Source organism: Macrosteles quadrilineatus, unplaced genomic scaffold (assembly GCF_028750875.1).
Source record: "Macrosteles quadrilineatus isolate MER2022 unplaced genomic scaffold, UCM_ALF_1.0 Scaffold_9__3_contigs__length_116548681, whole genome shotgun sequence".
Taxonomy (NCBI): domain Eukaryota; kingdom Metazoa; phylum Arthropoda; class Insecta; order Hemiptera; family Cicadellidae; genus Macrosteles; species Macrosteles quadrilineatus.
Window position 1 is genome coordinate 61165179 of NW_026542602.1, and position 27811 is coordinate 61192989.

The 27811-nt window shown below is 34.5% G+C and overlaps 2 protein-coding genes across 2 annotated transcripts; both read left to right on the forward strand.

The window, feature by feature from the left end:
• Window positions 1-3367: 3367 nt before the first annotated feature.
• On the forward strand, window positions 3368-4771 carry LOC129003495 (uncharacterized). The gene has a single exon (XM_054431791.1). The coding sequence runs from the start codon at window positions 3368-3370 to the stop codon at window positions 4769-4771; it is 1404 nt and encodes a 467-aa protein (XP_054287766.1).
• Window positions 4772-5743: 972 nt separating this feature from the next.
• On the forward strand, window positions 5744-25951 carry LOC129004011 (uncharacterized). Its single transcript, XM_054432382.1, has 14 exons — window positions 5744-6010; window positions 7687-8009; window positions 8622-8769; window positions 9835-9914; window positions 10505-10687; window positions 12278-12436; window positions 13150-13211; window positions 14316-14517; window positions 16287-16413; window positions 16747-16832; window positions 18606-18725; window positions 19886-20038; window positions 21241-23003; window positions 23520-25951. The coding sequence occupies exons 2-14, from the start codon at window positions 7831-7833 to the stop codon at window positions 23633-23635; spliced, it is 3378 nt and encodes a 1125-aa protein (XP_054288357.1). The 5' UTR covers window positions 5744-6010; window positions 7687-7830; the 3' UTR covers window positions 23636-25951.
• The last annotated feature ends 1860 nt before the right edge of the window (window positions 25952-27811 follow it).

Here is a 27811-nt window from a genome sequence, read left to right on the forward strand (position 1 = left end):
TTTTATGGGTAAAATCAAGAAATAAGAAGAAACGTTTGAACCTCAATTTTACAACTTTGGGGGTTGCAACCACTTAAAATATAGTTAAAATAAGGAACATATAATATAATACATTTTAATAAAAATCTTTGTGAAAATGTGATTGTCCGTTTTTCTAAGAAAGTTCTCCATTAACAATATTAATTTCAAACAACGAAAAAAAAAATACTTGAGATGCCATGGGATTTTACCCAGATGCCAAATTTCGTCAAAACTGGATCACAGGTGTAGCTCTGCTGGTGTGTGCTCGAGCTCTGCATACATGTGCGTCCTCTAGCTTTTACATAGTGTACTACTATGTAAATATTTTAATTTTCATCATTTTAAAACAAAGTAAATTAAATGAGCACTTAGGATAAAATACAGTATATGATATAATTTGTTGTTTGGTTAAGAAGAGCAAATCACTCTAACCTGTTGGCTATCCTGCAAATCAGCTGTTATCATCCTTGGTCAAAGATGAGATTCATGGTAAAGTCATTAGTTCAGTTCTAGTTCATGTCTGGGCCCCATAGCAAACAAATTATTTAATTATAATATTAAGTTGAACAAATGTATAATGTATTGTATTTCAGGTATCAAGACTCTTATATGGTCAAAAATAATGAATTCATATTTTTGCAAGTCATCACAAAGTTTAATATTGTAATGTAAATACAAAGTCAATTTCCTGTTACAGATTGTATAAAAAGCACATGTTTCACAAATATTGAAAATTAATTAAATATTATTCAATCTATGCTAATTAATGTTAATATGTTTGAATTAATAATTATGTGATGATTTAATATAACTTCACCTTGAGAAACTATTAAATTAAAATGTAAAGTAACAATTGTCACAGTACTATTCATGATTGTTTTGGTCAGGAAATCACATGCTGTGAAAGGTATGAATATATTTTAAAATGCTCTAATATTAAAATAATGATTACCTTTTACTAGTATTTTCTGGACATATTTCCAGAACGAGTTTCAAGTGTGCTGTGGCTATCAATTTGACAACTCGAATCCGAGCCCTGGGGTACCAGTCCGGTGCTATATTTGCAAGTCTACTGACTAAAGTAAGACTGTTCCTTTTTATATTAGAAGTAATTAGTTACAAGAAGTAATGTACTTAGAAGGGAAGAATTTGATTTAATTAAATGTCATGTATATTACTATGAAGATCGTTGATTGCTCACCATTTAACCAATTGTAGTATAGCATATGAATATCTGAAGAAGAAAATAATATTTAATATTTAAAAAGGCTAGACAAGGGGAAATTCAAATAGTAAAGTACTGTTTGTCCCAAAATTGGCATATAATTGGGCAAAGTGATACATGGGGAACCAACACTGCTGCTATCTAAAACATCTTGTAAATTACCCTATATCATCAAGTGTTTGAACAAAAAGTGCAAATTATGCAATTAATCATTTTAACATCAAATGCAAGCGCTTGGTTCAAGGCTTGCGGTACAATAGGGGCCACACTGAAAACACTTTGTTAGTGTTTTTTTTAAGTTTTTTTTAGTGTGGCCTTGGCTGGGGGCACGGAATAAATGTATTGAAAAGGGGGTCCACCCCCAGAAAATCTTCACAATTTAGGTCGGTTTTACACATTTTTGTACCTAAATTTGCTTTGTCAACTTAACGTGTTTACAGCAAAATGTAAAAATGTGAATATCGTGGGGGCTTAAAGGTAGGGCTCAAATAAGCAAGCCCCCTCCCTAGTATCTTGATGGACGCCCATGTGCACACATAACTTATCAGTTTGCAAACCAATTTTTGGGGTTCAGAGTATAAAATATTTTATAAATATGTTGAAAGAATAAAATACTTGTAAGATTTAAAACGAAAAACGTGGGGCGCATGCTAATTTACAATAAACTTCACCTATTGTTTTAAATTTGACAAAATTTTAGTATTTACAGCTGACTTAAATTAATTGATATATTTTACATTCTTTGAAAATGTAAACATGGAAAATTTGGAAGCCCATGGGGCGTAGCCCAAGGGAAATATGAAAATTAAATGATATAATATTGCATTGTCATCCATTTGTGAGCTATGTTTCAAGTTTCAAGTCTCTATAGCTCATCGGGAAGTTAGTATAAAATTGATTGCAAAATTTGTACCGGAACCGGACAAGAAAGCGAGCTAATAAAAACGTTTTAAAATGGCGAATGACGAAGTGCAATTTGCATTGCAAGCAGAAAGCAGAAGCAAAGCAAGCAACTACTGACAGTGAGGCACGAGATGAGCCCTGGCTGAGGCGTGGTAACACGGCTGTATAGAGCGTAGTATCGTCTTAGTTGCGGGCGTTGCTGTCTGATAAAAACAAAATACCCGACTTTAGAGCTGAATTTTTCGGCAAACACAACACTCACGTTAACAAACGTTACACAATAATTTAGCTTGTTTAGTTATGCGTTTATTCATACAACCGATGAAAATCAATGTTTGATTTAAAAAATTTTTACAGTGGTTGGAATGAAAAGATGCCGATCAAAGCAGAAACCAAACTACATTTTCTTAGGTATTTATAGTTTTTAATCGGACTGTATACAACTATATTTCTCTTCATGTTGGTCTTTACTTCAATTTGAATACTTTGAACAACTAAACTACTAAAACTGTTCAACTGAAATAACTGTTAATAACAGTGAAGTTAAATAATTAACTTTATATCTAATATTTAAAATAATGGACTATTTATTTGATAAATCTTAGAGAAAATTATTATTTTCTCTTTTAGGAATTTTATAGATAGGCAAAGATAGTGTTTGGAATCTCACATAGACATTATATCAAAGGGAGTGTGTGTTATTCTTTAAAATAAGTTATAAAACATATTTAAACACTTTAATTTGAATTGAAAATATGCGTAATGTATTTGCTAGTGTTTTAATTTAATATCTTAAATAAAGTACACCAAAAATTAGCATATATTTTTTTTTTTTCTTACAAACGAGTAGTTTCAAATATAACTGTTGTATAGTTAGTTAATAAAGAAATATAATTTTGTAATATCATTAGAATACCATACCATTGTTATTTAGAAAGAAGGTTTGAAGTCGTTACTCAGTAAAAAAACTATGTATTGGGTGAATTGACTTCTCTATTGTTTTGTTACTTTACAACGGTCAGTGGTGTACAGTTGCAATGCACCACTTGCACGGTGGTTTTACTCGACGCTGTCTCACCTTGAACTTGGACTCGTCCTATGAGTCATCCTTCCTCTCTTACCCCCATCCCTAATATTTTTAGAGTAGTTTAGTTCCAACCTTCATTTATGAGTGCGGAGTGGTTATTACGTCTGTGGTTATTTTTCGAGTAGTTAAAAATGCATAACACGAGAAGTCATGGTTCAACTGTGCACAGTAGTGAACGCGAAGTGATTCGTGGAGTTATCCAGTGTTGTGATCAGGAAGCGAAGGACAAATCTTTGTTGTTTCCTATTTCAAAGGCTACGGAGCGGGCTGCAAATTACTGCAAAGTTTCTCAAGCTACTGTGAAACGAATCAGAAAGGAAGGGAAGCTGACACCTGATTCAAAATTGAGTACCCCTGGAAAAAAAAGAAAAAGACCTGATCACCGCAACGCTACTATTGATGGTTTTGATAGACGTGTCATTCTGGATGTAATCAGAGAGTTTTATGTCCAGAAAAAAGTGGTTCCAACTTGCAAAAAGATTTTGCCAATTTTAAAAGAAAGGATAAATTTTGGATGGAGTGATTGGACTTTACGCCGTGTCCTGAAAGAAATGGGGTTCAGGTGGAAAAAATGCAAGTCCAGGAGGAAGGTTTTGATAGAGAGAAACGATATTGTAAACTGGAGATGTAAATATTTACGTGAAATAAAAAAATTCAGGGAGAATGGCCGTAAAATCTTTTATCTGGACGAGACGTGGGTGGATGGAAACTTGACGTTTAAAAAATGTTGGCAAAATGATGAGATTGATGGAGTGCTGTCTGACATGAATTCATCTAATAGACTTATTATTGTTGATATAGGCTCTGAGGATGGATTTTTAACTGGAGGAAGACTGATTTACAAAGCTAACAGTACCACTGGTGATTACCACGGTCAGATGAACGCCAATAATTTTGATAAATGGATACGGAATCAAGTTATTCCAAACTTACCTGAACATTCCGTACTGGTAATTGACAATGCTCCATATCATGGGGAGCAAGAAGACAAAGTGCCAACAAAATCGGCCACTAAAAGAACAATGCTTGAATGGCTCCAAAGGCATGGTGAAAACTACGATGAGAAGTCCACCAGAAAATCAGATTTGTTAGAAGCAATTCAACGTTTGAAACCTCCACAAAAAATATTTAAAATAGACAAACTCCTGACAGAATTCGGACACACAGTAGTACGGCTTCCACCCTACATGTGCGATCTTAATGCTATTGAGTTCGTCTGGTCGAAGGTTAAGCACCATGTAAGATCCAGAAATACATCAGGAAACATGTCACTAAGTTCTCTGCAAGAACTTGCCATCGAAGCTTTGGATAGCGTCAGTAATGCCACATGGAAAAACTTTTGTCACCATGTCATCAATATTGAGAAGGACTACTGGGCCAAGGATGGCTTGATGGAAGAAGCTGTGGACGAGATGATCATACATCTTGGGGAGGAAAGTGACGAATCTTCGTCCAGCTCTGTGGATGGTAACAACGATAGTGGTTCTGAAGACAACGAGGACATGGACTTGGCACAACCTCTTCCATTAATGTAAATTGTAAGTAATTAATTCGTAACAATACACATCATGTTCATGTGTGTTTTCGTGTAAATAAAAATTGTGTAACTTACAGTTTTCATTGTGTTTTAGTTTGTAGACTACCGTACTAAAACAGTGGTATTAATCTATCGAATATGAGTAGTTAGAATAATTGTTTAAATAAAAACGTAAATCAAATAAATATGAAACCAAAACCGGTAACATAAACATTCACTATAATTTTCTGTTTTGATGTATAGGCCTATTAACCAATTAATAATATGGTTTTGTAAATGTAAAAATACACTTTACATATTTAAATTAAAAAAAAAACACACATTTGAAATTGCTGAAATATCAATAATATGAGTAGTTAGAATAATTGTTTAAATAAAAACGTAAATCAAATAAATATGAAACCAAAACCGGTAACATAAACATTCATTATAATTTTCTGTTTTGATGTATAGGCCTATTAACCAATTAATAATATGGTTCTGTAAATGTAAAAATACACTTTACATATTTAAATTTAAAAAAAACACACATTTGAAATTGCTGAAATATCAATAATTAACGGAATAATTAACGGAATAATTAACCCTGTACACTATTAACACAATAGGTTGACACTTATACATTTAAATTAAAATGTTACTTGCACGCACAAACGTATTCGCTAACGTCAGGGTCATCTGACGGCTACTAGCGCAGTAGCGCCTTCATACGCAAGGTAGGCCAGGGCGCAGGGCTCATCTCCTGACTCGACGTCAGTAACTATAAAACTATCGGTGGGGCACACGGGAGGGACTAAGGCTAACTATAGCAAGAAGAAGAAGAAGAAGGAAGTGGATGGACTGGACTGGACTGACTGACTGACTGGACTAGTGGAATGGAAGTGACTGAAGTGAGTGGTTGTCGTTGTCGGTTGTGGTTGTGGTCGTGGTCGTGGTGTGAGGGATAGGTGAAGTTGTCAGAATCAGACAGAATCTTTATTGTCTGTAAATTAAATATTTTACAATAAATGTAATAGACACCAAGTCAATGGTTGTAGGATACTAATACAATTTAATTTATAAACTTAAAAAACCGTTGTCGGGCACTGTGGTGGTAGGAAAACGTATAACCAAAATAAGGCATCATAAGTTAATTAATTCTCTTTGTATATTTTTAGGCTAGGGCCTACTGTATCTAAGTTAGACTGTGACTGTGGCATAGCTGAAAGGATGATCATACTTGCAGAAAATTATAAACGTAAGTATTTTTCACCACCAAAGAAATCTAACTTCTTAGGCTTAGGCGTGATAAATATATAATAATATAAGATATAATCTCTCTGCTTAGGCCTATATTTACTAACTTACAACAATGCATTTAGGATAAAACCCAACCATACATCTGATGAGCACCTAAACGTAGCTTCTTATACACTGTACGGCAAATATTTACTGTATTTACATTGGGATATGATGTTATTTTTATATGTCTACTTACAGTATTTTTAACGCTGAATCCAAAAATGCAGTCAGTTTTTGTCGGAGAGATTCCTAAGTTGCCGTAGTGGCCGTAAACGAAGGTTAGGATTACGAATCTAAGGATAATTGAGCGGTATTGAAGGTAATGGTAATATGGCGTGGTCTGGACTGGACGGGTCCGTAATGAGTGAGGAGTGAGGAGGACTGAGTGAGGAGAGCAAAAAAACTGTCTATATTTGATCTAATGCGGAATGAAATCAAATCAATTTGTTTTGATTTTTAAAACCAAATAATCAGTTCTTATTTAGGCATGTGAGGAAGGTAGGTCGGGTTTTATGCGGATTCGTGACTGTATTAAGTGTTTTGAAGTGAGGTTAGATTAGGAAGGTAAAGGTTAGGTTATAATGAACCGACTCATTAATTTATGCAACTTCCAGACTATTTTTGCACAATTAAATAGTGGGTGAAACACAATGAAATAAGTTAACGATATCAAAAATGCGCAAGCACAACACAACCCGATGTGGACAATTACTTTTGTTCTCACCGCCTTGTGGGTATTTTGGATTTGTTCAATCGCCGAAGAACGCTTGAACTTCGGCATTTGAGTAGCCTAAATCAGTTTACCCACAACACGGTCTGGGCATTTCGCTTTGGCCAATGACCGAATAAAATGCTCACTCCGCGACGTGGGTATTTCACATTGTCCACATTGCGAAGTGGGTACAAATTTTGGACATTGTCCGAATTCAGAGTTTGAGTGTAACATATATATATATATATATAGGCCTATATATATATCAATTTGGTAGCCCCCTAAGTTATTAAACACTTTAGTTGATGGGCCCCAATAGTACGGTAAGTTATCCATAGCTCACAATAAGTCGTTCCAACTTATTAAAAAAGTCTTTCCGACTTTCAACTGAAATCAGTAATGTAGATCATCATAATCTGTCTGGGGCTCACATAAACTACTATGATTTTGATTAGGCCTAATAACTGGCGAACACCTTAACTTAAAGGGGATGGAATGTCTAGTTGTATCAATAGCCAAAGCTATGATACAGGCCTAGGCCTATTATCGTACGTATGAAATTTTCATTCAATTTAAATATTCATCCAAACATTTCTTTTAATGTATGCCTAGTCCTATTGATTTTCTGATATAATTATGAATCAATTCTAGAAGAAAGCCGCCTTCCACTCTTTAACATTTTGCTCTGGCGTACGTCTATATAGGCCTAGGTTAGGTTGGGGTGAGATCAGTTTAGTTTATGATACGGTAATAAAATTTAATTTAAATGGTAGATATGTTGTCTCATATTGCTGATACTGTTTATTTGTATGTGTTTTAGGCTAGATTTTAGATTGAATTATTGAAATTAATGTATATTTATTTATCACTGTGCATGCCAACTTATAGTTAACTAGACTAATATTCTGTTATTGTTTCAGGATAATTGTTATGCTCAACCGTAAATCAGTCACTAATGCAGAGTATGAGCATGCTTAGTAGGCCTACGATTGTAACCAAGATCATGTAAAAAGATAATAACACAGTACCGTAGGCCTATATAGGTTAAGGCAAATTGTTGAACCATGGATCAACAGGAGGCTGACTTAAAACAACTTTTCCCTAATCTCGTTATCTACTTAAGTGCAAAAGAAGATAAGAAGTTGTTTGGGTCATTGTCAGCCAGTTTTAAAGAATTTGGTTATGGCCTTCTCTTAAAAAAGAGAGAGACGTTCTTTGACGAAGTGACAGGCCAAGAAGAGTGGTATGTATGTTTTTATAACTAGGCCTAAGTGTTCTTTTCTTATAGAATAGTAGTAGGTTACCTAAGGTTGTACGTAAGCTGGGGATTCCGTGACTTATTTGGTTTCTTGATAGACTTAGCAATCATGGCATTCATTCCACACAAAATTGTTATATGCTTAGTCTGCAGGTTTGCTGCAGCGGGAGTATTTTGAGAAACTAATTCTTACCCCATAAACCCCTGATCATGCTGGTTGGCAAACTCGTTTGAAAGAATGTGGGTTTGCACATACTGTACATTTCAAAATGCAAATTTAATCAAAATTGGAATCATTTTTGCTTTAGTTGATCTTTGCTAACGTACATATATGTTCATGTAAATTTAAACGCATGGTGTTTTTGTCATCTGGGAATAGGAAAACAAAAAATTAAGCAATTCGGTCCTGGGTCCAGGTCTTTCCATGAGACCTTCCTTTAATGGCTTTTATTCCCTACGTAAGGGATTCACTATAAGAACATTTTCATTACTTTACAATTATTTTTAGTTAGGTCTTTGTGTCAATAATTAATGTTCATACACATATTCTTATGAAATATGAAAATTTAATAGTAACTAAACTTTTAATGGTTCTAGTTGGTGTGGTATAATGCAAGGTGGACTACATTCCCCTGAGACTCAGGTCTTACTGTCAGAAGGAACTGGTAGACTGCATTGCGATGCCGAAGAGAAAGCTGTTCAACGTTTGTTCGACAAGCTGCTAGACTCTTTTTATGTTATTTGGGTAAGTTTTGCTGGATCGTGGGATGCGGTGTCTCGACAAGGAATTAGTCACCAATTTCACATGTGAATCAAATTTTAGCTGACTGTTACGCCATAACAGCAGTTTGAGTATTCTAAATGGGATTTCTAGTAATTTTCGATCATAATCCTCCAGATGACATCATTCTATGGAAATTTGTACCATGAATCACAAAATATTACATTTTCGTTTACAGTATAGACACTGCCTAATCCGGCACCTTCGTGACTTTGGCAGTGCCGGTTTATTGAAAATGCCGTATTACCAATTGTCCTCTCAAAATAGCCGTTATTGCAAGACTAATACAATTTTTCTAGCACCTGTCGATCGACTAAGTGTCTGTCTTGACTTTTTCTTGACTCCACCGATAGCTCTTAACTGTGACAAACTTGCTAATACGGCTTAAAACTAAATTGACAAATATTTGTAGCCTTTTAGACAAAATCGGATGATTGAAAGTGACGGATCTTCGGATGCTTGGTTAGCGGGCTTTTACTGTAATCTTTCTCACTATCAGGAACGCCTGCGTGGGTGCGTTTGACACATATAGTGAGTCTTGACATAGTGATCGTGTAAATAGGTACTAGACTATTATTTCAGTTCCATTGTGATTATAATTTTCATAGCGATCTGGTGTGGATACTGACACAAGTATGTTATCTTAAGTGTTGCTCAATGCACTAACTACCTATTTTTTAATTTCTAGACAAGAAACATTGCTTGCTGTATAAAAATGTGAATATTTTGTAGGTTTGATGTATATATCACCATTATTCCTGGGATGTCTTTTAATCTGAACATTTTTACACTGACAATTCTCCTTTTGTTGCATGTAAATATTTTTTGTACATCGCCCTAATGACTTGTACATGTACACTTGATACCAATTTATTTTTTGGTATGCCTCGAATGAAATCCAATCTTAACATGTAAAAGTATTTACGACTTCAACTTAAGTTTTAGTTTTTGGAACAGTTACTGCATGGTTTAGTCCTCAAATAAATTGATAACCACCTCTCTGAAAGTATGTTTTGGGTTTTATTTCAGAATAATCCAGAGTATATAAACAAGAACCAAGTACCGGACTGTGCTCTCAATCCGGATCCTAACCTTAAACACATTTATCGGTATGTATTTATTTAAGACTGTCAACTAGCTGTTACCCACGGGCTTCACTCCTTTTGACTTCAAAGTATTAATAAAATATTGATTGGCGAAGTTAAGCTGAAATAAACAAAACAGAATACAGTAATACAAACAAATAATGATATCTGGTTTTAATTAGGTATTTAATTGAAAGAATTACAAACAAATAAGTGCAGTTGAGGTACTTTTAACATTAGTTATGGAAAGTTCCCTTTGGAAAGGAATTACGACCTTAAAGGGCAATTTATGAAATAATAGATAGTTTTGCGCAAGGTTTCTCGTCATGACAAACATTTTAAGTTTATGATTGGGTTGTGACTTTTAGTTTTCTCAAAAGTTCATTGGTTGGGTACTTTATATATGGATGGTAAAATGTGAATCTGATTTAGGCTCACAATTGTAATTGTGTCGTATTCTTGGTTAACACCCTTTAATACAAAATATCTATTGAAATGTTCATTGTATTAGTGGACACAGTGTTTAACGTTGACCGTTTCACTTTTGTAATCACCTCTGTTATGCAATATTGTTTATCCACTGCAAAAAATAATAAGTTATTTGCATGTTTTAGTACAGTATACTTGAAAAAGAATTCCGAGGGAACTGAGTTCCCCAAGCCAGTAACAGGACCAGTTGACTATGTTGAAAACTACAACAAACTGATGAGTTACATCCAATATCACATCAAGAACGGAACCAAAGCGGATCTTTTTGTTCTGAACATCGTGAAAGATGACAGAGCTGCTATTAGAAAGTAAGTAGGCTACTTTTTTAGTTCAAGAGAAATAATATCTAGAAAATTGGAATGTTAAATAAGCTAATTGGTAGTAGTTTGTCAATAAAAGTTTAAGTCAACCTATTCTTTGACTGGTGGCATTGACTTTTGCTAAATGTACGAGGCATGTTTTTTAAGTAAGTACCGTTTTTAAATTTCTCTGTCCCAGTGCTACAATTGGCATTTTTGACATTTGTGCTGTGTATGTGCATCTATTGGCAAGCCTGCACCTGAAATTCGGCAACAATCGGAGGTGTTTACATCCGGTTTCGAGCATTCAAAATGGTGTCACCAATTGATACTGCCGCCGACTGTGAAGTGCACGCTGTAATTAGATTTTAAATGCTGAAGGTCTGAAAGTCATTGAAATTCATCAACAGATTAGTGAAGTGTTGGGTGAGAACATTGTGAGTGACGGAATGGTACGCAAGTGGGTTAGGGCATTTAAAGATGGCCGCTCCAACGTTCATGATGAGCAACGCACTGGGAGGCCGCTGGCCATCTGTCATTACTGATAAATTGGTGCGTTGCTCATCGTGAACGTTGGTGCGGCCGTCTTTAAATGCCCTTACCCACTTGCCAATCGTAAATGCCCTTACCATTCAGACACTCATAAAGTTCTCGCCAAACACTTCACTAATCTGTCGATGAATTTCAATGACTTTCATACCTTCAGCATTTAAAAATCTATTACAGCGTGCACTTCACACTTGGCGGCAGTCTCAATTGGCGGCACCATTTTGAATGTTCGAAACCGGATGTAAACACGGTCGATTGTTGCCGAATTTCTGGCGCAGGCTTGCCAATAGATGCACATACACAGCACAAATGTCAAAAATCCCAATCACAGTTCCGGAACGGAGAAATTTAAAAACGGTACTTACTTAAAAAACATGTATCGTATATGAATTTGAACGAATGGCGTTTTTCGCCTCTGGGGACATCAAACAGGGAAAAGATCGGTTCTGAGCCTATGTTTGATGGTTAATTCTGTAAAAGGTAAAATTGCTGAAATTAAGTCAACTGATCTTTTTGTAGTTAACTGCTAAATTTTTTTCTCCGTTTTTCATATACTCTTAAAATAATTCGGTTTAAAAAATCTTTGTACATCTAAATCTACAGTTCTTCTGGACCGATTGTATTATTAATGGCTCATTGGAATGCTCACTTTCTGTAGATTTGCAAATAACTATGAAAGTTAGTTTATGTTAGTATTTATAGTGAAAAATAAACATGTTTTCCATAAGGAATACATTTAAAATGGGGGTTTTCATATTTTTTATTTCCTCACCATTTAAAAGCTGAACATTTGCAATAAAACTAAGCAACCCCAAAATTAATAGTCGTGAGATAATACTGAATTAGTTATGTTTTTGTTCAACTACAGCTAAATCTACAGTTCTTCTGGATCGATTTTATTCTAATTGGTCAATGGAAGGCTTTATCCGTGTGGATTTGCAAATAATTATATGAAGTTTGATTTTTTCTAAAGACCATTGTATTTAACCACAACGAGCCATGTTTTCCATAGAGTATTGTATGTATTTTAACTGACATGTTGTGTTGTAGAGTCTGTCAAAAGAAAGGAATGACACTCACCCCTCTAGTGGGCTGCTCCAACAAGGCAGTGAAGTTACATTATGTAACACCAACAAACGCTTTACTACGGGGCCTCTTGAATGACGGTGGCCAGAACATCAAATGCCGTCTGGTCGGACCACGAGACAAGTAACTACTTAATTTGACTCAAAATACCTTTACTATTGTCATTTCTAGTAGTTTCAGATTATTTTAGTATTAAAGCCTCGATTGTATTGTTACTTGAATACTTCGACTCTGACCGGAATCCCAGTGTGTCACTCATTATCTAATGGTGAATCATTCACTACGAGAACTTAGTCATTTTCGCTGTTGAACATTTGTAGAGTCTGTACAGCGTTTGGTGCCCTGTAGTATTATTAAAAATGGGTTAACCATCCTGCATATAAGATGTGGCAGTGAAATGGCACGATAAAAAAAAATCACAAATAATTTATTCAGAAATTACGTTTAGTTGTTTTAACATAAATATTAAGTAGCCTACATGATTGTAAATTAATGGTTTAACCAAAAAATAATTATTTTTTGTATAAAATGCCAGACTGTAAAGACACTTAAAAAACACGGATAGTAATTTTTAGTTTAATACTCAGCGTGCTTTCATCTTGAGATCATTCTACCCATGCCATCAATCAAGGAAAGCTATCCTGCTTTGGGCAAATAACAGTAGGGTTCCGTAGCCCCTGATAGGCTGACAAAGTATTCTCCATTTAATTCACACTCAAAGCATTAGTTTCTGACCTACCGTACTTAATATATGAGGAATTTATCAATTGAAATCTCAGAAAAAAATAAGTATTTAACATGGAGTATTTTTCTGACCCTCTTTCCATTTGTTTCAGATATGCTGATAATTTTGAAGTAATGCAAAAGGTAGCTGTTATACCCAAAGCCATTGCAACAGGTATGATTCATGTTTGGAGTTGATATAACTTTTAAACATTAGACAAATTCCACTTGAACAAAAATACTATATTTTTATTTTTGTCCCTTGAAACATCTTCAAACATCGTCTTCCACAATCACAGCAAAATCTTGAACATGCAGTCGTATCGACATCATCCGAGTCGCCTGCGATCATGAAATCATTATCATCGTCATATGCAATCACGGCAAAGTGTCCTTTTTTCAATTGTGCATTCTTTGAAGACACGTTGGGTATCAGTAACTCTTGACGATTGATTCACGATGCTGATACAAATGTCCAAGTGTTAAATTAGTATAGGCTTCAATCGGTTCGGTGGTATTGAAAATCGACATCAAGAATTGACATGTTCCTATTCAAAATATGTGTAGTTGCTATTATAGCATCTCATCGGTTATGATAAAAATTTAGTTTTACTTTTGTACTAAAGATCTTCATCTATACAGTAAGATGAAGACTCACTGTATATATTATTACAGTAAGGGACAATTTTGTTTTTTGTTTTTATTCAATGTGTTTGGAATGAGTTGAATCTGATTGGCTACAAATTGAAAAAAAAACTTTTTTAACCCAAAAAGTGTTAGCCTATGTTAGGAAATAAAGACAGGAGCTGCTGTAGTAGCTATAGAACATGTGGTAAAATTTGTTAAAAACTGGTAGGCTACCAGTATCGAGAATTGATTTTTTATCTATCGGTTTCAAGAATCAAAAATTTTTGTTATTGACACATTTATGGTTTTGATTTTGAATAACCTCGTAAAAGTAAAAAAAGACTAGGTATTATCAAATTAGCTATTTTAAATTAAATTAGTCATAAGAATTAAAAAATAAACTAACAACAAAATTCAGTACTCATTCCGAAAAGACACATTAAAATTGAGATCACAACTATTTCCTAAGATAGACTGAAAATTTTACTATTCTGTCTGTTCAACTGATTGACAATTATGAGGTATTTACGTTGAATTTTTAAAAGATCTATTTTACTTAAGCAATACAATCCGTGATGTGAGGAACTTTTGTTTGGTAACCAAATTAACTTTCATCATCTAATTTTATTACATGAAATGTACATGTTTGTAGGTACCTTAAATGAAGACTCAACCGCAGATGAAGGTGATATCGTGATTAGCCCTTGGATTGCTGATAACTTTATTCTCATGGATTATTTCACGGAATGGAACGAGCTGGTGAACAAGAGAGAAATACTCTTCTGTTCGGTGAGGGATAACCCGGACACAGAGGAGTTTATCATAGAGAAGAAGAGAAACCATGTCGGATTGATGTAGGTGAACTCTCCCTCTTGCCTACGGGCTTTTGACAGACTATTAACTAGTTTTTCTGTCCGTGCCTCGCCACGGGGAGAGAACACAGAGAAGATATGTTGGTTCTCACCTCGTCCAATGAAAACTGCTGCATTATTTCTTGAAGTAAATTAGTTTTATCAATGTCCATGTCACAAGACTACTCTTACTCTTACTTACTCTTACTCTTACTCTCAGGGCCATGCATATCTAAGAAGATATTTGGCCGCACCAACAAAGCCTCTCCATCTTGCTCTATCCTCTGCATCCTCCTCAGTTGCTCCTAGTTGCTCCATGTCTTTCTTTACTTGGCTCCACCATTTTTGTTTTGGCCTTCCTCTCGGTCGTCTTCCTTCGGGATTTCTTAGTAAAACTAGTTTTAACTTATTTTGCTCCTCTCTTGGTAAAACATGTCCAGCCCATCTAACTCTTCTACACTTAAATTCACACACCACATCTGGATCTCTGTAGAGTTCTCTCAGTTCTCTGTTGTGTCTCTTCCTCCATTCACCACCTTCATAAATTGGTCCATAGATTTTTCTTAAATCTTATTTTCAAATGTGAATAACTTCTTTTCTTCTTTTTTATTTGGTTTCCATGTTTCAGCTCCGTATAATAATACTGGGCTTATTATTGTCTTATAAATTCTAACTTTGGTGTTTTTTGACAGTAGGTAACTTAGAGGACATCAGTCTGTTGCAAGCGTAGAAACATCTGTTTGCCAGATTTAGTCTATTTTGAATTTCTATTTCTTCTTTGTTTTCCCTGGATAAGATAACCCCTAAGTACTTAAAATGTTCTACTTTTTCAAATTTATGGTTATCTACCTGCAGTGGGTCTTGGGCTATACCTTGATTTCTTGAAAATTGCATATATTTGGTTTTCCCATAATTTACTTTTAGTCCTAATTCTCCTGTTTTGTCCATAAATACTTTTGTTAGTAGGCGTAGGTCCTCTAAAGTTTCTGCAAAAATGACGACATCGTCTGCAAACGCTAATATGTTAATTCTGGAGCCAACTGAAATTCCCTTATCTATTGTTGCCACTTCTTGTAGAGCTTCTTCTATTGCTAGGTTGAAGAGGATTGGGGAGAGCCCATCCCCTTGCCTTGCCTTACACAAGACTACTCTACAGATGAAAAAAAATTAAGTTGAAATAAAAACTATTCTCTCGCTCAATTGTGATTTTGAGGATTACGCTTATGTATTAAACACGTTCGCTACCGATCGTCAACTATAGCTGACACCAGACTTTTAGTCACTACTCTAACCTGCAGGCCAGATTTCCCATTTCGACCAAGCTCATTGAATCAAACAAACCCACAGCCCAATCTTTTCTATTAGTTTTTCTGATCAATTAGAGTGTACATAATATTTATTTAGTCAACTATAGTTGACATCGGTCTATTTCTTACTTCATAGTATGTATCAATGTCTTTTTCTAAGACACAAAAAAGTTTTTGACAAACACACATTAACTCTTTTGAAAAGGTTTTGAAAGGTCTGGGTGAACTAACACACACATTTGTGGGGGGGGGGGGGGGGGGGTAAATATCAAAACCCTGGATCACATTGGAAATTATTGCCCTTTTATGGATCCTTTTGGAGGATTGTCCAGTTTTAATGGCACCATTGAACAGTAGATTTTAAGGACAGATCTCATGTACTATTGTTTTTAACCTAAGCTATTTTCATTAGCGTACTTTTGATTGTGCAAGCCTACTTTCTAATACATGACTTTTGTTTTTCAGTTTTTTCGAAGCGATGATTGATAGAAATGTCGTTGGCAGAAGTAGAGGCTTTGGACAAAAATCAGGAAAGATGAAAGCAGTTGAAAATGCAATCGTGAACCTAAGTAAATGCTGTTATTCAATTAAGGTGATTTTACTATTTGTAAACTTCAACCATATTACTATCAGTGGTTCGTTCGCTTATGAACCTGATTTTGGATGCTGATTGAATGACTGTAAATCTGGGAATTTTTTGTTAAAGCATACGTGACTTGTTTTGAGTCTAACTTTTGATTACAACAAAGTTTCAGTAGAATAATAGTGATGTCTCGGTTTCAAAAGTTATCAGTCAAATTTTTAAGACAGAATAGCATCTAATTGGGGAGTTCTACTGTAAAATGTGTGGACGTTAAAAGGAGATAGTTGTAGTTTTGCATATTTGTATTTTCATTTTTTACTTAAATGAAATTGTAATTTTCAGGCAAAGAAATCTTATTTTGGTACGACACGAGAAACGCCTGATTTTCTTCTAAACCCAAACGCCAAACGCCAGACCAATCTTTACAGGTTAGTGTTTTTTCCTGTTTTGTGATTTATATAAATTTGTTTATATACCAAAATTTATCAATTCCCGATACCTATACCATTTATTTTTATACAAATTTTTCTCTACAGATTGGTTAAACTAGGTAGACCAATTAATTCCTGTCTTTACGAAAAATTTTAGGTTTAATGGAGTGTTTTCAAAGTTACTAAAATAATATTGATATAACAATGAAAAACTCAGCCAAAGCCAATTCAAATCCCAATCCTTCTAAACATATTAAATAAATAATAAATACCATTTAAAAATAAAATGCAAAAAAAGATGATACAAATATCAAAAAGAAATTTTACTATAACTAAGAACATTTTTTCCTTCCAATAATTACAAGAATGAATTTTTTATATTATATTTCTGTATATATTAGGTTTGTTTAGTTTTAGTTTGACTTGAGTAAGTTTGAAAATCATTTATATGAAACTCGCTTGTAAATAAAGGCCTTTTTATTTATTATTTATTTAAGAACAATACAGTGATACAGCCTGAAAATTTTTGATCAAGCAGAGCTCAAGGTAATGTTGTGATCATTTCCCATGATCATGGAGACTTCTTCATCGTCGTCCGTGATCACTGCAAAATCCTAAATACCTTTCTTAGTCGCAGAAACATTATCACTGCCTTCCGCATCATCTCCAGTGCTCGTGACCCACGGACACCCATATTTATTTTTTATTTCTCAACGGTTTACACCAGCTTACAAAATGAACGAAATATTAACAAGATGGCTAAATATTCATACAAAAGTGGTTACAGCAGGAACGTAGTAAAAGAATAACAAGTAATAAATTAGTACTATATCAATACTCGATCTTCACATACTTGTCGAGTATCGATATTGATTCTTGACAACTGATTCTCGATACTGATCCCAATGTCTAGTTATTGGATCGACACTTCCTTAGTTACACCTTGTTCACATGAGGACATTTTTTTTTTTTTTTTTTTTGTCCTAGGACGCTAGACACGAGCCTGGGTTTGTTTTTCACATTACTTCAGGCTAGACCTAGGGGTTGCGGCATTATCACTTAGATGAAATCCATTGGTGACTTGGTGGGGATCGAATTCGGGACCTCACGGACCGAAGTCCCGCGCTCTAGCCACTACGCCAGCTCGCTCCCCCACATGAAAACAATAGATGCCACGTTGAGTGCACGTTAGCAAAATGTGAAACCGTTAACATGACAGTGGTAGACGCAAGGTGTTATTTGAACCAGTGCGACTATGGAACTAGAAGCAAACGTGGCATTTAAAGTAAAATTTCAAGCACTGCGTTTTGGCGATGTTGGTTCAAAGCACACCAAGGTAGACTATTTGGCCAATGCGCGTTTTACACTCATGTGAACCAGCTGTTAAATGTATTTCAACATTGAATTTGCATGTGATTAATTAAAATTAAAGGAAGGCAGTGATTTTAAGTAAGCAGCAACACCTAGTAAGACTGAAAGTTAATGAATAGGCCCTTGGAAATTTTTTTATCTGGGTGAGAATCGAGTGGCCAGGTGGTTTGAAGTCTATCTATCTTTAAAAAAGTCCCTAAAGAATTCTCTAATAAGATCTTTCTCTATTGAAGAACTACTCCCACTCAAAGCTTACCATGATAATTATTATTAATTACTGTTCTTTGATGAAGGCTATTGTATTTATGAATGTTGAAGACTGATCATTAAACTACAGCTACAACATAGCAATAGGCTGCAATTTATATTTTTATATTTATAGAATATTTGTTAATGTAGGATTGCAGGCAAACAATTCGGAACACCTCTCCACATTATAAAAAACTTCAAAAAGTCTTGTCACGAAGATCTGTATTTTAGTGATGAATACTCAGGAGAAGAAAGGAAGCAAATTTCTGAGTGAGTAAGGACGAGTTAATTCTAGGTTTTTTGTTGTTTAACAAATAAAGTTTTCCAGGATCTAAGTTGTAAACCTCATTGTTAGTTTTTGTTGATTTAAAGTACACAAGATCTAAAAATTCACAAATTGGAGAGACTGAAATAAATTATAAGGTAGATTGATAGTGAAGTTATTTTAAAATTGAAATAATATCTCGATAAATGAGTTTGTTTAGCAAATTCATTACTTACTTAGCCTAACATGTGGAGAAGCATAATGTTGACACCTAACAATATGGATAATAAATCAACTGTTGTAGTTTGCTTGTCTATGAACACATTTTGATCAAATTTTAGCAAATTTGTTTATTCCATACTAAGCTATTAACATTTGAATAAAAAAACACAACTTATTATCTTCTGTGTAGTAGCAAACCTAATTACTTGGTAAGCTAATGGTAGTAGGGAATAAGTAGGACATTTTCATTGAGATATTTTAGTGAGATATATCAGCTAGTAGCAATTCGCTTGGTCTGCAGGTTTGCTTTTGCAGGGGTATTTTTAAATATCATGTTTGTCAAAGATTTTGGGAATCCATCGGTCTAGCTACCGTATAAGGTTCATCGCCATCTTTGAATTGATTGCAATTGCAATTGCCTTGGCCAAACTCTTCCATCCTCTACAGACTTATACCAATATGTGCCAGACTCCGATTTGACACAATTTTAAAATATTTGCCTTCAAGATGTGCCTCGGTTAACACAGAAGCTCGTATAGTTAGGTCTCTAGTGCACTTTAAATGTTCAAATGCTCACATAATTTATCACACACAGTTTTTAATTTATAGTGATGGACTAAAAAAAATGTAACGCCAAATTAATATGAGGAGGGAGGAAAAAACTATCGATGCTAAGAATGAGATTAAAGGTGATGGAAGGGATGTTCAAGGTAATTACCAATGTTTACAGTGTTGTACTGGATTTTTGTCCTTATGGGGTTTGTTCAATTGAGTCCCTCTCTGTCAGATCAACTGGCTTACCTATCATGAATGCTGCACATTAACACTTATCTGTTATTTTTATAAACATCTCACTTGTTTTGGCAACAACAAAATAAAATATGTAGTATCTTTTGCATTTTCACATATTTTTAGCTCATATAGGCTATGTTTTCATTTTTAGCATGGCAAAGCAGATGGGTTTGTTCATCAGATGGATTGGGACAAGCCATATTCTGTGTGTCTACAAAAAGAGAAAACCCAAAGACATACTTGAGGAGCTTTTAATCAATGCTAAGATTAATGAGAAATATAAACTCATCAGACCACCATCAAAGTATGTATATTTAAGTGTTGTACTCAAAACGTTTTTATTGAATTTTCAATTATAAAATTAGCGTATTTTGTGGCCATTCTGAGGGTCACAATGTTTGCTAAACCCAGTTTGTTGCTGTTTCAATAATGATTACAGTAGACTCCCTCTTATCCGGACTACATTCGGCGGAAATGACATCTCTTTAACCAGACAATTTTTATCAGCACATTGGTTTAACCGGACTAGATCGGCAGGAAGTGGGCAGTACTGAAACAACTGTTCTCGTGGGAAAGATTTGAGACCAGTGATCACTTGTCTAAATACAATGCTCTCCTAAATTTAAGTCGAATGTCACAGTAAACAGTCCATTTTAACGAGTTTTTGGGGACGTCGGTTTAGTCGGAAAACCGTTATCCGGACTGGCCTCGGTCCCAAGGAGTCCGGATAAGAGGGAGTCTACGGTACTATATCTCCAAACGTTTTTTCACTTTTTGAAATTTTGATTTTTAATGGCGACTTTCCAATAAAAGCCCATAAAATACTGAAAAAACCAAACTATCTAAAAAAAGCCTGAACCTTTTAATTCAAATTTATTATGTTATAGCCCTTTAAATTCTGAACAAAGTGGTAAAAACTCAATTCCCGTAAAAATTACTGTTAAAAATTGTTGTAACTTATGTTATTTTCCCCATAACAATACCATAAAGTACAAAAAAAAAATCGGATTTGTGGAAAAACCCGGTTTTGATTCAAATTTAGTTTGTTATGGTTCCTTGAATTCTGAATAAAATGGTACAATTACCATTCCCGTAAAAAATACGGGTCACAAGTTATTATAACTGATGTTATTTTCGATTTACTAAACTATAAAATTTAAAAAAAATTGGATTTATAAAAAAAAACCGGGATTCATTCAAATTAGTATGTTCCTGAAAAAATTATTTCTCAAAAGTTATTGTTAGGCCTACTTATGTTATTTTCCCATAAAAAACACATAAAATGTATAACTCCCACCACTCACCCATATTAAAGGATTGCTGATACCGTTTTTTTTAATGTGGGTTTTTTAAAATATTTTTTAATTTTTTTAATCTGTTTTTTTATTTTTTTTATTTAGTACCATTTTAGTTTTTTTAATCTTAGCATTTTAAATTTTATTTTAAGTTGCCTCATTTTTGTTAGTACAAATAACACCAATTATAATGGAAATCATATTTTTCCAGATCCTGTAACGGAATTAAAACTACAAACATGGGTAAGCCTATCGAGGAAATGCCTCAGAGGCCACAAGAAATGCCCCAAAGTTCACAAGAATTTCCCCAGAGGCCACAAGAAATGCACCAAAGTTCGCATGAATTTTCCCAGAGGCCACAAGAAGTGCCCCAAACTTCACAAGAATTTTCCCAGGGGCCACAAGAAATGTCCCAAAGACCACATGCATTTTCTCAGAGGCAAGGACAAGGAATGCCCCAAAGACCACAAGGAATGCCTCCAGCATTTTCTCAGAGGCCACGAGGAATGCCCCAAAGGCCTCATGCATTTTCTCAGAGGCCACGAGGAATGCCCGAAAGGCCTCATGCATTTTCTCAGAGGCCACAAGGAATGCCCCAAAGGCCACATGCATTTTCTCAGAGGCCACGAGGAATGCCCCAAAGGCCACATGCATTTCCTCAGAGACCACAAGGAATGCCCCAAAGGCCACATGAATTTTCTCAGATGCCACAAGGAATGTCCCAAAGCCAATTCTACAATCCACAAGCCAACAGCGGTCAAAATTCTCTCTTTCCTGCAAAAACAGAGACAAAAGTCTCAAATCAACAAACTCCTGGCAGTGATGTAGAAAGTGTGTCGCTTGGAAGTGACAACGAACCAAGTTGGGTTATGAAGTTTATAGAGTCGGCGCCACCAGACCCTCCTAAAAAGCCCCAGAACAAAAATTGTGTCATCTCAACAAATCCTCAAAGAAAAAGAGATGATGTGTATAACAGATTTCATTTTTTTGCACCCAAACCAAAAGTTGTTTATACACCAAAATCTAATCTCCAGGAAATTCAACCACAGCCAAATGAACCACTGAAAACACATATTGACGACGATGAAGATCCAGACCAGAAGCTCAGCTTGAGTGAGCGTTTATCAAAAGTGTTGCAAGGTGGTCAGCAAAATGTAACAACTTCAAATACAACCATTAAGAGGGAGCATGATCAGGGAATTAGTGATGAAGAAGGCGGCGAACCTGCAGCAAAATATAACAAGCCATCTCTAGATAATCGTGGCTTTAGTTTTTCTGGTGATCAGAGAAGACTCACTGAGAATCCACGAGATTTTCAAAGCAATAGTTCTTGTGGAAGGATGAACTCGAGCATGAATAGAGAAACTCCAAACAGTTTTTCTGATGACCAAAGAAGATATTCTGGGGATTTTCAACATAGTAATTCTAATGAAACAATGAATTTAAGCATAAAAAGTGAAACTTCAAACAGTGTTTCTGAGGGTCAGAGAACTTTATCAAGGGAAACTCCTGGTACTAGTAACGTCAACTTTAAATCCGAGGGACGATCTAGTACTGATGATTACAATAGATCTTTTGAAGACTCTTACGTCAAAGATGAGTATGACCAACATAGTTCATACTCGAGATTTGACGCTCACGATACTTCACAGTATAGAAATCCTTATGATGGTCCAAGAGTCAAGCCAGAGGTTGATGGTGGCGACTTATTTTACAGGAGACCAGATTCCAGAGACAGAGATTCTGGTGTTCACAACACTGCACAGCATAACGCTGATGAAGCTCGGGCGGCAAATATTGAAAAAGATTCTGACAATCTGTTCTACAGAAGGCCACAATTAAATGATAATGTAAATCAAAATCAACTTTGGGATAATAATACTAAGCAGCAATTTGACCAAAGACCAAAACCATCGACTGGTCCCAAAGATTTGACAAGTCTCTTTGACATACCTGAAGACAGAAGATCTCAAGGTAATTTATATTGTATTTTATGGGGGGGGGGGAGGGGTTAGGTTCCTGGCACATCACTAAAGCTTATTGTGCATGCCCTACTTGCCATTAACTAGGTAAGCCTATATGGTAAGCAGGCCTAATAAATAGATAAAAGGATTTTTACCCAACAAGAATTATTTCTCTCCATGAATATTCAAGGTTCACACGTTTACTGAGTAATTAACTTACATTATACACTACCCTTGTTTATAAGCAAACACAACAGTGTAGCATTTTATCATAACCAGTACCTTTCTAATCTACATTGTTAAGTAATTCTAGGATATGCATTTCTTCACTCTATTCTATAGTTACCTATAATAGGCATGGGTTACCCAGAGTAGTCATGTAAGTTAAATGACTGATTGGGAGAGTCTATTTCAAAGAGCAACTAAGAATTTGCATAGATCAATTCACTGACTGGATCACAAACTCATTAATTATCAGTTGAGTCACCGATTCACCTTATACTGAAGTTTAATTGTTTATTTGCAGAGTTCAGACCCGTGTCTCCACCGAAATTTAATCGATACAGAATGAATCGCAGGTCCAAAGGACACAACTTTACCAAACTGGCGAAATACAGAAATAATCGAGGAAGGCCTTACTGAACGCTAGGAGATTGCAACACAAATCACTTAAATATAATATTAGGAGTTGTATTTATATCAATATTTTTTATTTATAATCTAATGTACATTGTATATATTTGTTTAGCATTCAAACTGATTGTTTTTACAGTAGTTTTCACTGAGAATACTATTATGTGTTTGTTGTTTTTACTTTATAGTATATAATAGGATAGGTGTACAAAGTTTTAGAAAATAGGTTGTTTAGTTGTAGAAAGTAAAACACAAATTGTTATACATTTGAGGAAATACATAAAAAATATGTACCAAATCTGTGAGATGGTGAAATCAGTATTTTGTACAGGAAGGGCCTGTTTAGTTGGTCGGGTGAGTAGACGCCTTATTATTGACTATAGTAAAATGCAGGTAAGATTGAGGCAGAACCAGTCGACGGCGACTGCACTAATGGTCTTATCCCTTGTCAATTGTGTGTGGCGTGGAGCGGCTGATGCAGATGGTGGGTTGGTCAGTGAGTCATATTTCTGGCTCTACTATCTCTGTGCAATATCTTTTAGTTGAATAAATTATAAAAATCCAATGGTATAAACAACTGTACTTCAATCCTCTCTTCAATTTGATACCAAATTTTAAGTGAATCTGTGAATCTTTACAGAGTGATAACATTAGGTATTAGCATATAGAAATGATACTCCCTTAGTAGATTTCTCATCCTTAGGGATCAGCTGAAGACAATTTCACTGCTGGTTCCGCCACTAGGATCGTGTTTTTGTTTACAATTTGTTTCTTGTTATTTCAGTTATTTAAAACCTCTTTTACCCAAAGTTTAATGATAAACAATATCTCGTCTTCCCTTTATATAAAACAGTAAAGCACAAATCATAAAATTAGCCCTCAATGGGATGAGAAGTCTACTGGTGTTGATTAGTCTATAGTATTAGTATGATAGTATCAGAGAATAGCAAGTTAAAATTCACAGATTTACCTCAAATTTGGTATCAAAATGAACAGGAGATCTGTCTGAGCAGCTCTACGTGACACAATAGACAAAAGGGTTAAGACAAAATGGTTCGGGTGGTTCCTCTCCACTCTGACCTGCATTTTACTTTAGGGCCATAGGTTGCTAGTTGCTTCCCTCTACTGTTAATAGGTATTTCTTTCATTTTTTTTGCCTAGAAGTGATGGTCTTAAAGATATAATTGAGCGGAGCGAAGCTCTTATACTACACTCCTGCTTTTGTTTTACAAATACTGAAATACTCCTCCTGAACAGCTGAAGCATTTTGCACCAAATTTAGCACAGTCATAGTAACCAATCATGGGAAGGTATAAATCTGAAATGGTACAAATTGGACCACAGGGCTTTACCTAGGTGAATTTAAACTTTTAGAAATTTTACATGTGGGTCTTTTGGGTTTATTGGTCACCATGACATTTGTTTGGAAGAACAATCGGATTAATAGCATGGAGCATAATTTACTACAAAATGAATAACCAATAATTAGGGTCGCCGAAATTAGGCTGATGCACCATTGACTTTAAATACTCTAAATAGCCATTCCATTTATGTGAACCAAATATAGAGGCCTACCATTGAGTTTGGATACTGCAAGTAGACTTTCCATTTTCGTGCACTAGATGTACCATTAATGCAGACTTTGAATAGGTACTGTAAATTTGAATTACGTTAATGTGAACCAAAAGAAAAGAAACGATTTAGTTTGGATATTGCATGTATACATTCCCTTGGCGTAAACCATATGTACCATTGTCTTTGGATACTGCAAGTAGACAATTGCGGTAATTTACATTATCCAAATAAATGTGCCATTGACTTTGGTTCCTGCAAGTAGACAATTCATTTATGTTAACTAGACTTATAATAATTGACATTGGATACTGCAAGTCTATATCTCATTTACGAGAAACGGATGTAGCATTGACTTTAGAAAATTATTGGATTAATTTAGCTCCGCTCAATATTGCAAGCAGACAACTGCATTCTACACCTATTATTAAATAAACTGCTTTCAAAAATCAAGTGCTTTATTATATTAAAATCACAATAATTTAATTGTTTTGAAAGAACAAGAATAGACAAAATTTTAAAAGACTTTTTTTGGAAAATTATAAAAGTTTAGCTATCTTAACTAAGAAAATTAAATTTCAGGGGGTTATAGAGTAGCTATGCAATATATCATCAGTATTTATCTTGCCGCAGTGTCCTTCAATAGTGCATTTTATAATAGGACACAAATGTGACGATTTTTACTCAGAAGTACAATTTTGTATAAGGTTTACATGTGAAGTGCTATGGGCCTGAGAGATTAATGTACCCTCTCCACATTCTTTGTGGAAGATTTTTTCTCTTCCTCCGCCCCCCCCCCCCCCTCCCACAAACCGTAAAATCTCTTGCGGCCCTGTTTTGTAAATAGGTAAATGTGTTTGTGTGATGTGATATAAATATTATAACTTTAAGTTAACATAAAGTTATAGGTAAATTATTAAAATTAATTTGTAATGAATGTTGTCTAATATTTATTTATAACCCATAAAATACGAAAGCTATCACAATATGTGACAGGGATTTATTTATTAGTCGAGAATACAAAATATAACAGGGTATAAGACTTTGTGAAGAAAAGTATTGAAATAATAAAAACAAATATCACGAGCTATCAAATATGAATTACAACAAAAAAAACTATTAGAATATATAAATAACAATGTCTCAGGAAACAACTCTCATACAGTAATACTCTTTAAGAATAAGATTCAGCTATCGCTTAAATTGAGAGTGCATAATAATTATTTAAAGGTTTTATTTTTTTCTTTCCTGCTATGAATATATTTTTTCTAATCCATAGTACCGGTACTACTAAGCCCAAAAATTAAAATGTATAGAACTTCATTAGTCTACTACATTCTTCTAACTATTATAAAAAAAAACTGAAAACATATATTTTTTTTGTCAACAGTGTTCTAGCATTGACTATTTTTAGATATCCAAAAGTTTTGGATATCTAAAAATAGTCAATGCTAGAACACTGTTGACAAAAAAAATATATGTTTTCAGTTTTTTTTTTATAATAGTTAGAAGAATGTAGTAGACTACAAAAAAACCCTTTATGTTTTGGAATGTTTGCATGTGCTTTTACTTTCAATAATATATCTCTTGTATCAGCTTTATAATTTTAAAGGACGTCCATGACTTTTTGGATGTTTAGTTTAATACTCTAAATACTGTGACAGCTTTATCAAAATATAAATGCATTTCTTATTGTATGTCTCAAAGAATCTGGAAGTTCTTCTCCAAACATAGCCTCATTTATTCTAGTGTTCAAATTGTTTGTATTATCAACTTATCATCAGCTGGACTGAATATTTAATTCTCAGGTGTTGTGGTCTGCAATCTTGACCTTGGCGCTGTACCTCCCCCCCCCATTTCCTCGCACTTTTCCTTGAAGATCATTTTACTCTCATGCTCATGAATGCATGGTCCAAACAGGTTTGTGGCAGTTTTTTGATTCAAACTTGATCTCTGGTAAAAACGTTTACCTAATAAAACAATAGAACAATTTTCCTAACTATACCCCGCTATCTTAATCTTATAACTTTGTATATTTTTCTTTTTAAAATTTAAGATTATATCCCTTGGTACTGAAATATTACTTTGTAAACAATCCTCCAGTTTATGTAAAAGTTTTATTCAGCTTTTTTTCTATTGGCTGATTAGTTACAATTTTTGATAATTATAATACAGTACTAGCTAGTAGATAAGCTTTTTTATTTTTTTATATGATTTGAACGCACACCTTATTCTTCAATATCATGAACAATATAATATTACTGTTGTTGTAAACCTAACCTAAAAGTTGTGTCAATTTAAAAGGGTTTCATGATGAGGTAAGTGATTATAGTTATGCACCCAAAGATTTTGCAAAAATAACAGTGTTTTGTTGAATCTACTAGTTAAACCCAAACCAAAATATTAACGCTAGTGTCAACTGTTGAAAATTCAAGAACTAAAAAGAGGTTATTTTTCAAGAAAGGAATCTAATGTGTAATTGGTGCGCAAAATATCTTTGCTGCACTCAAAAAAGTGAACCAAAGTTTTACTTTACATATTGATCACAGAAGTAATTATTTAACGTAAAATCATAATATGTAACGTAAAATGAACATTTAAGTTTAGGTGAGT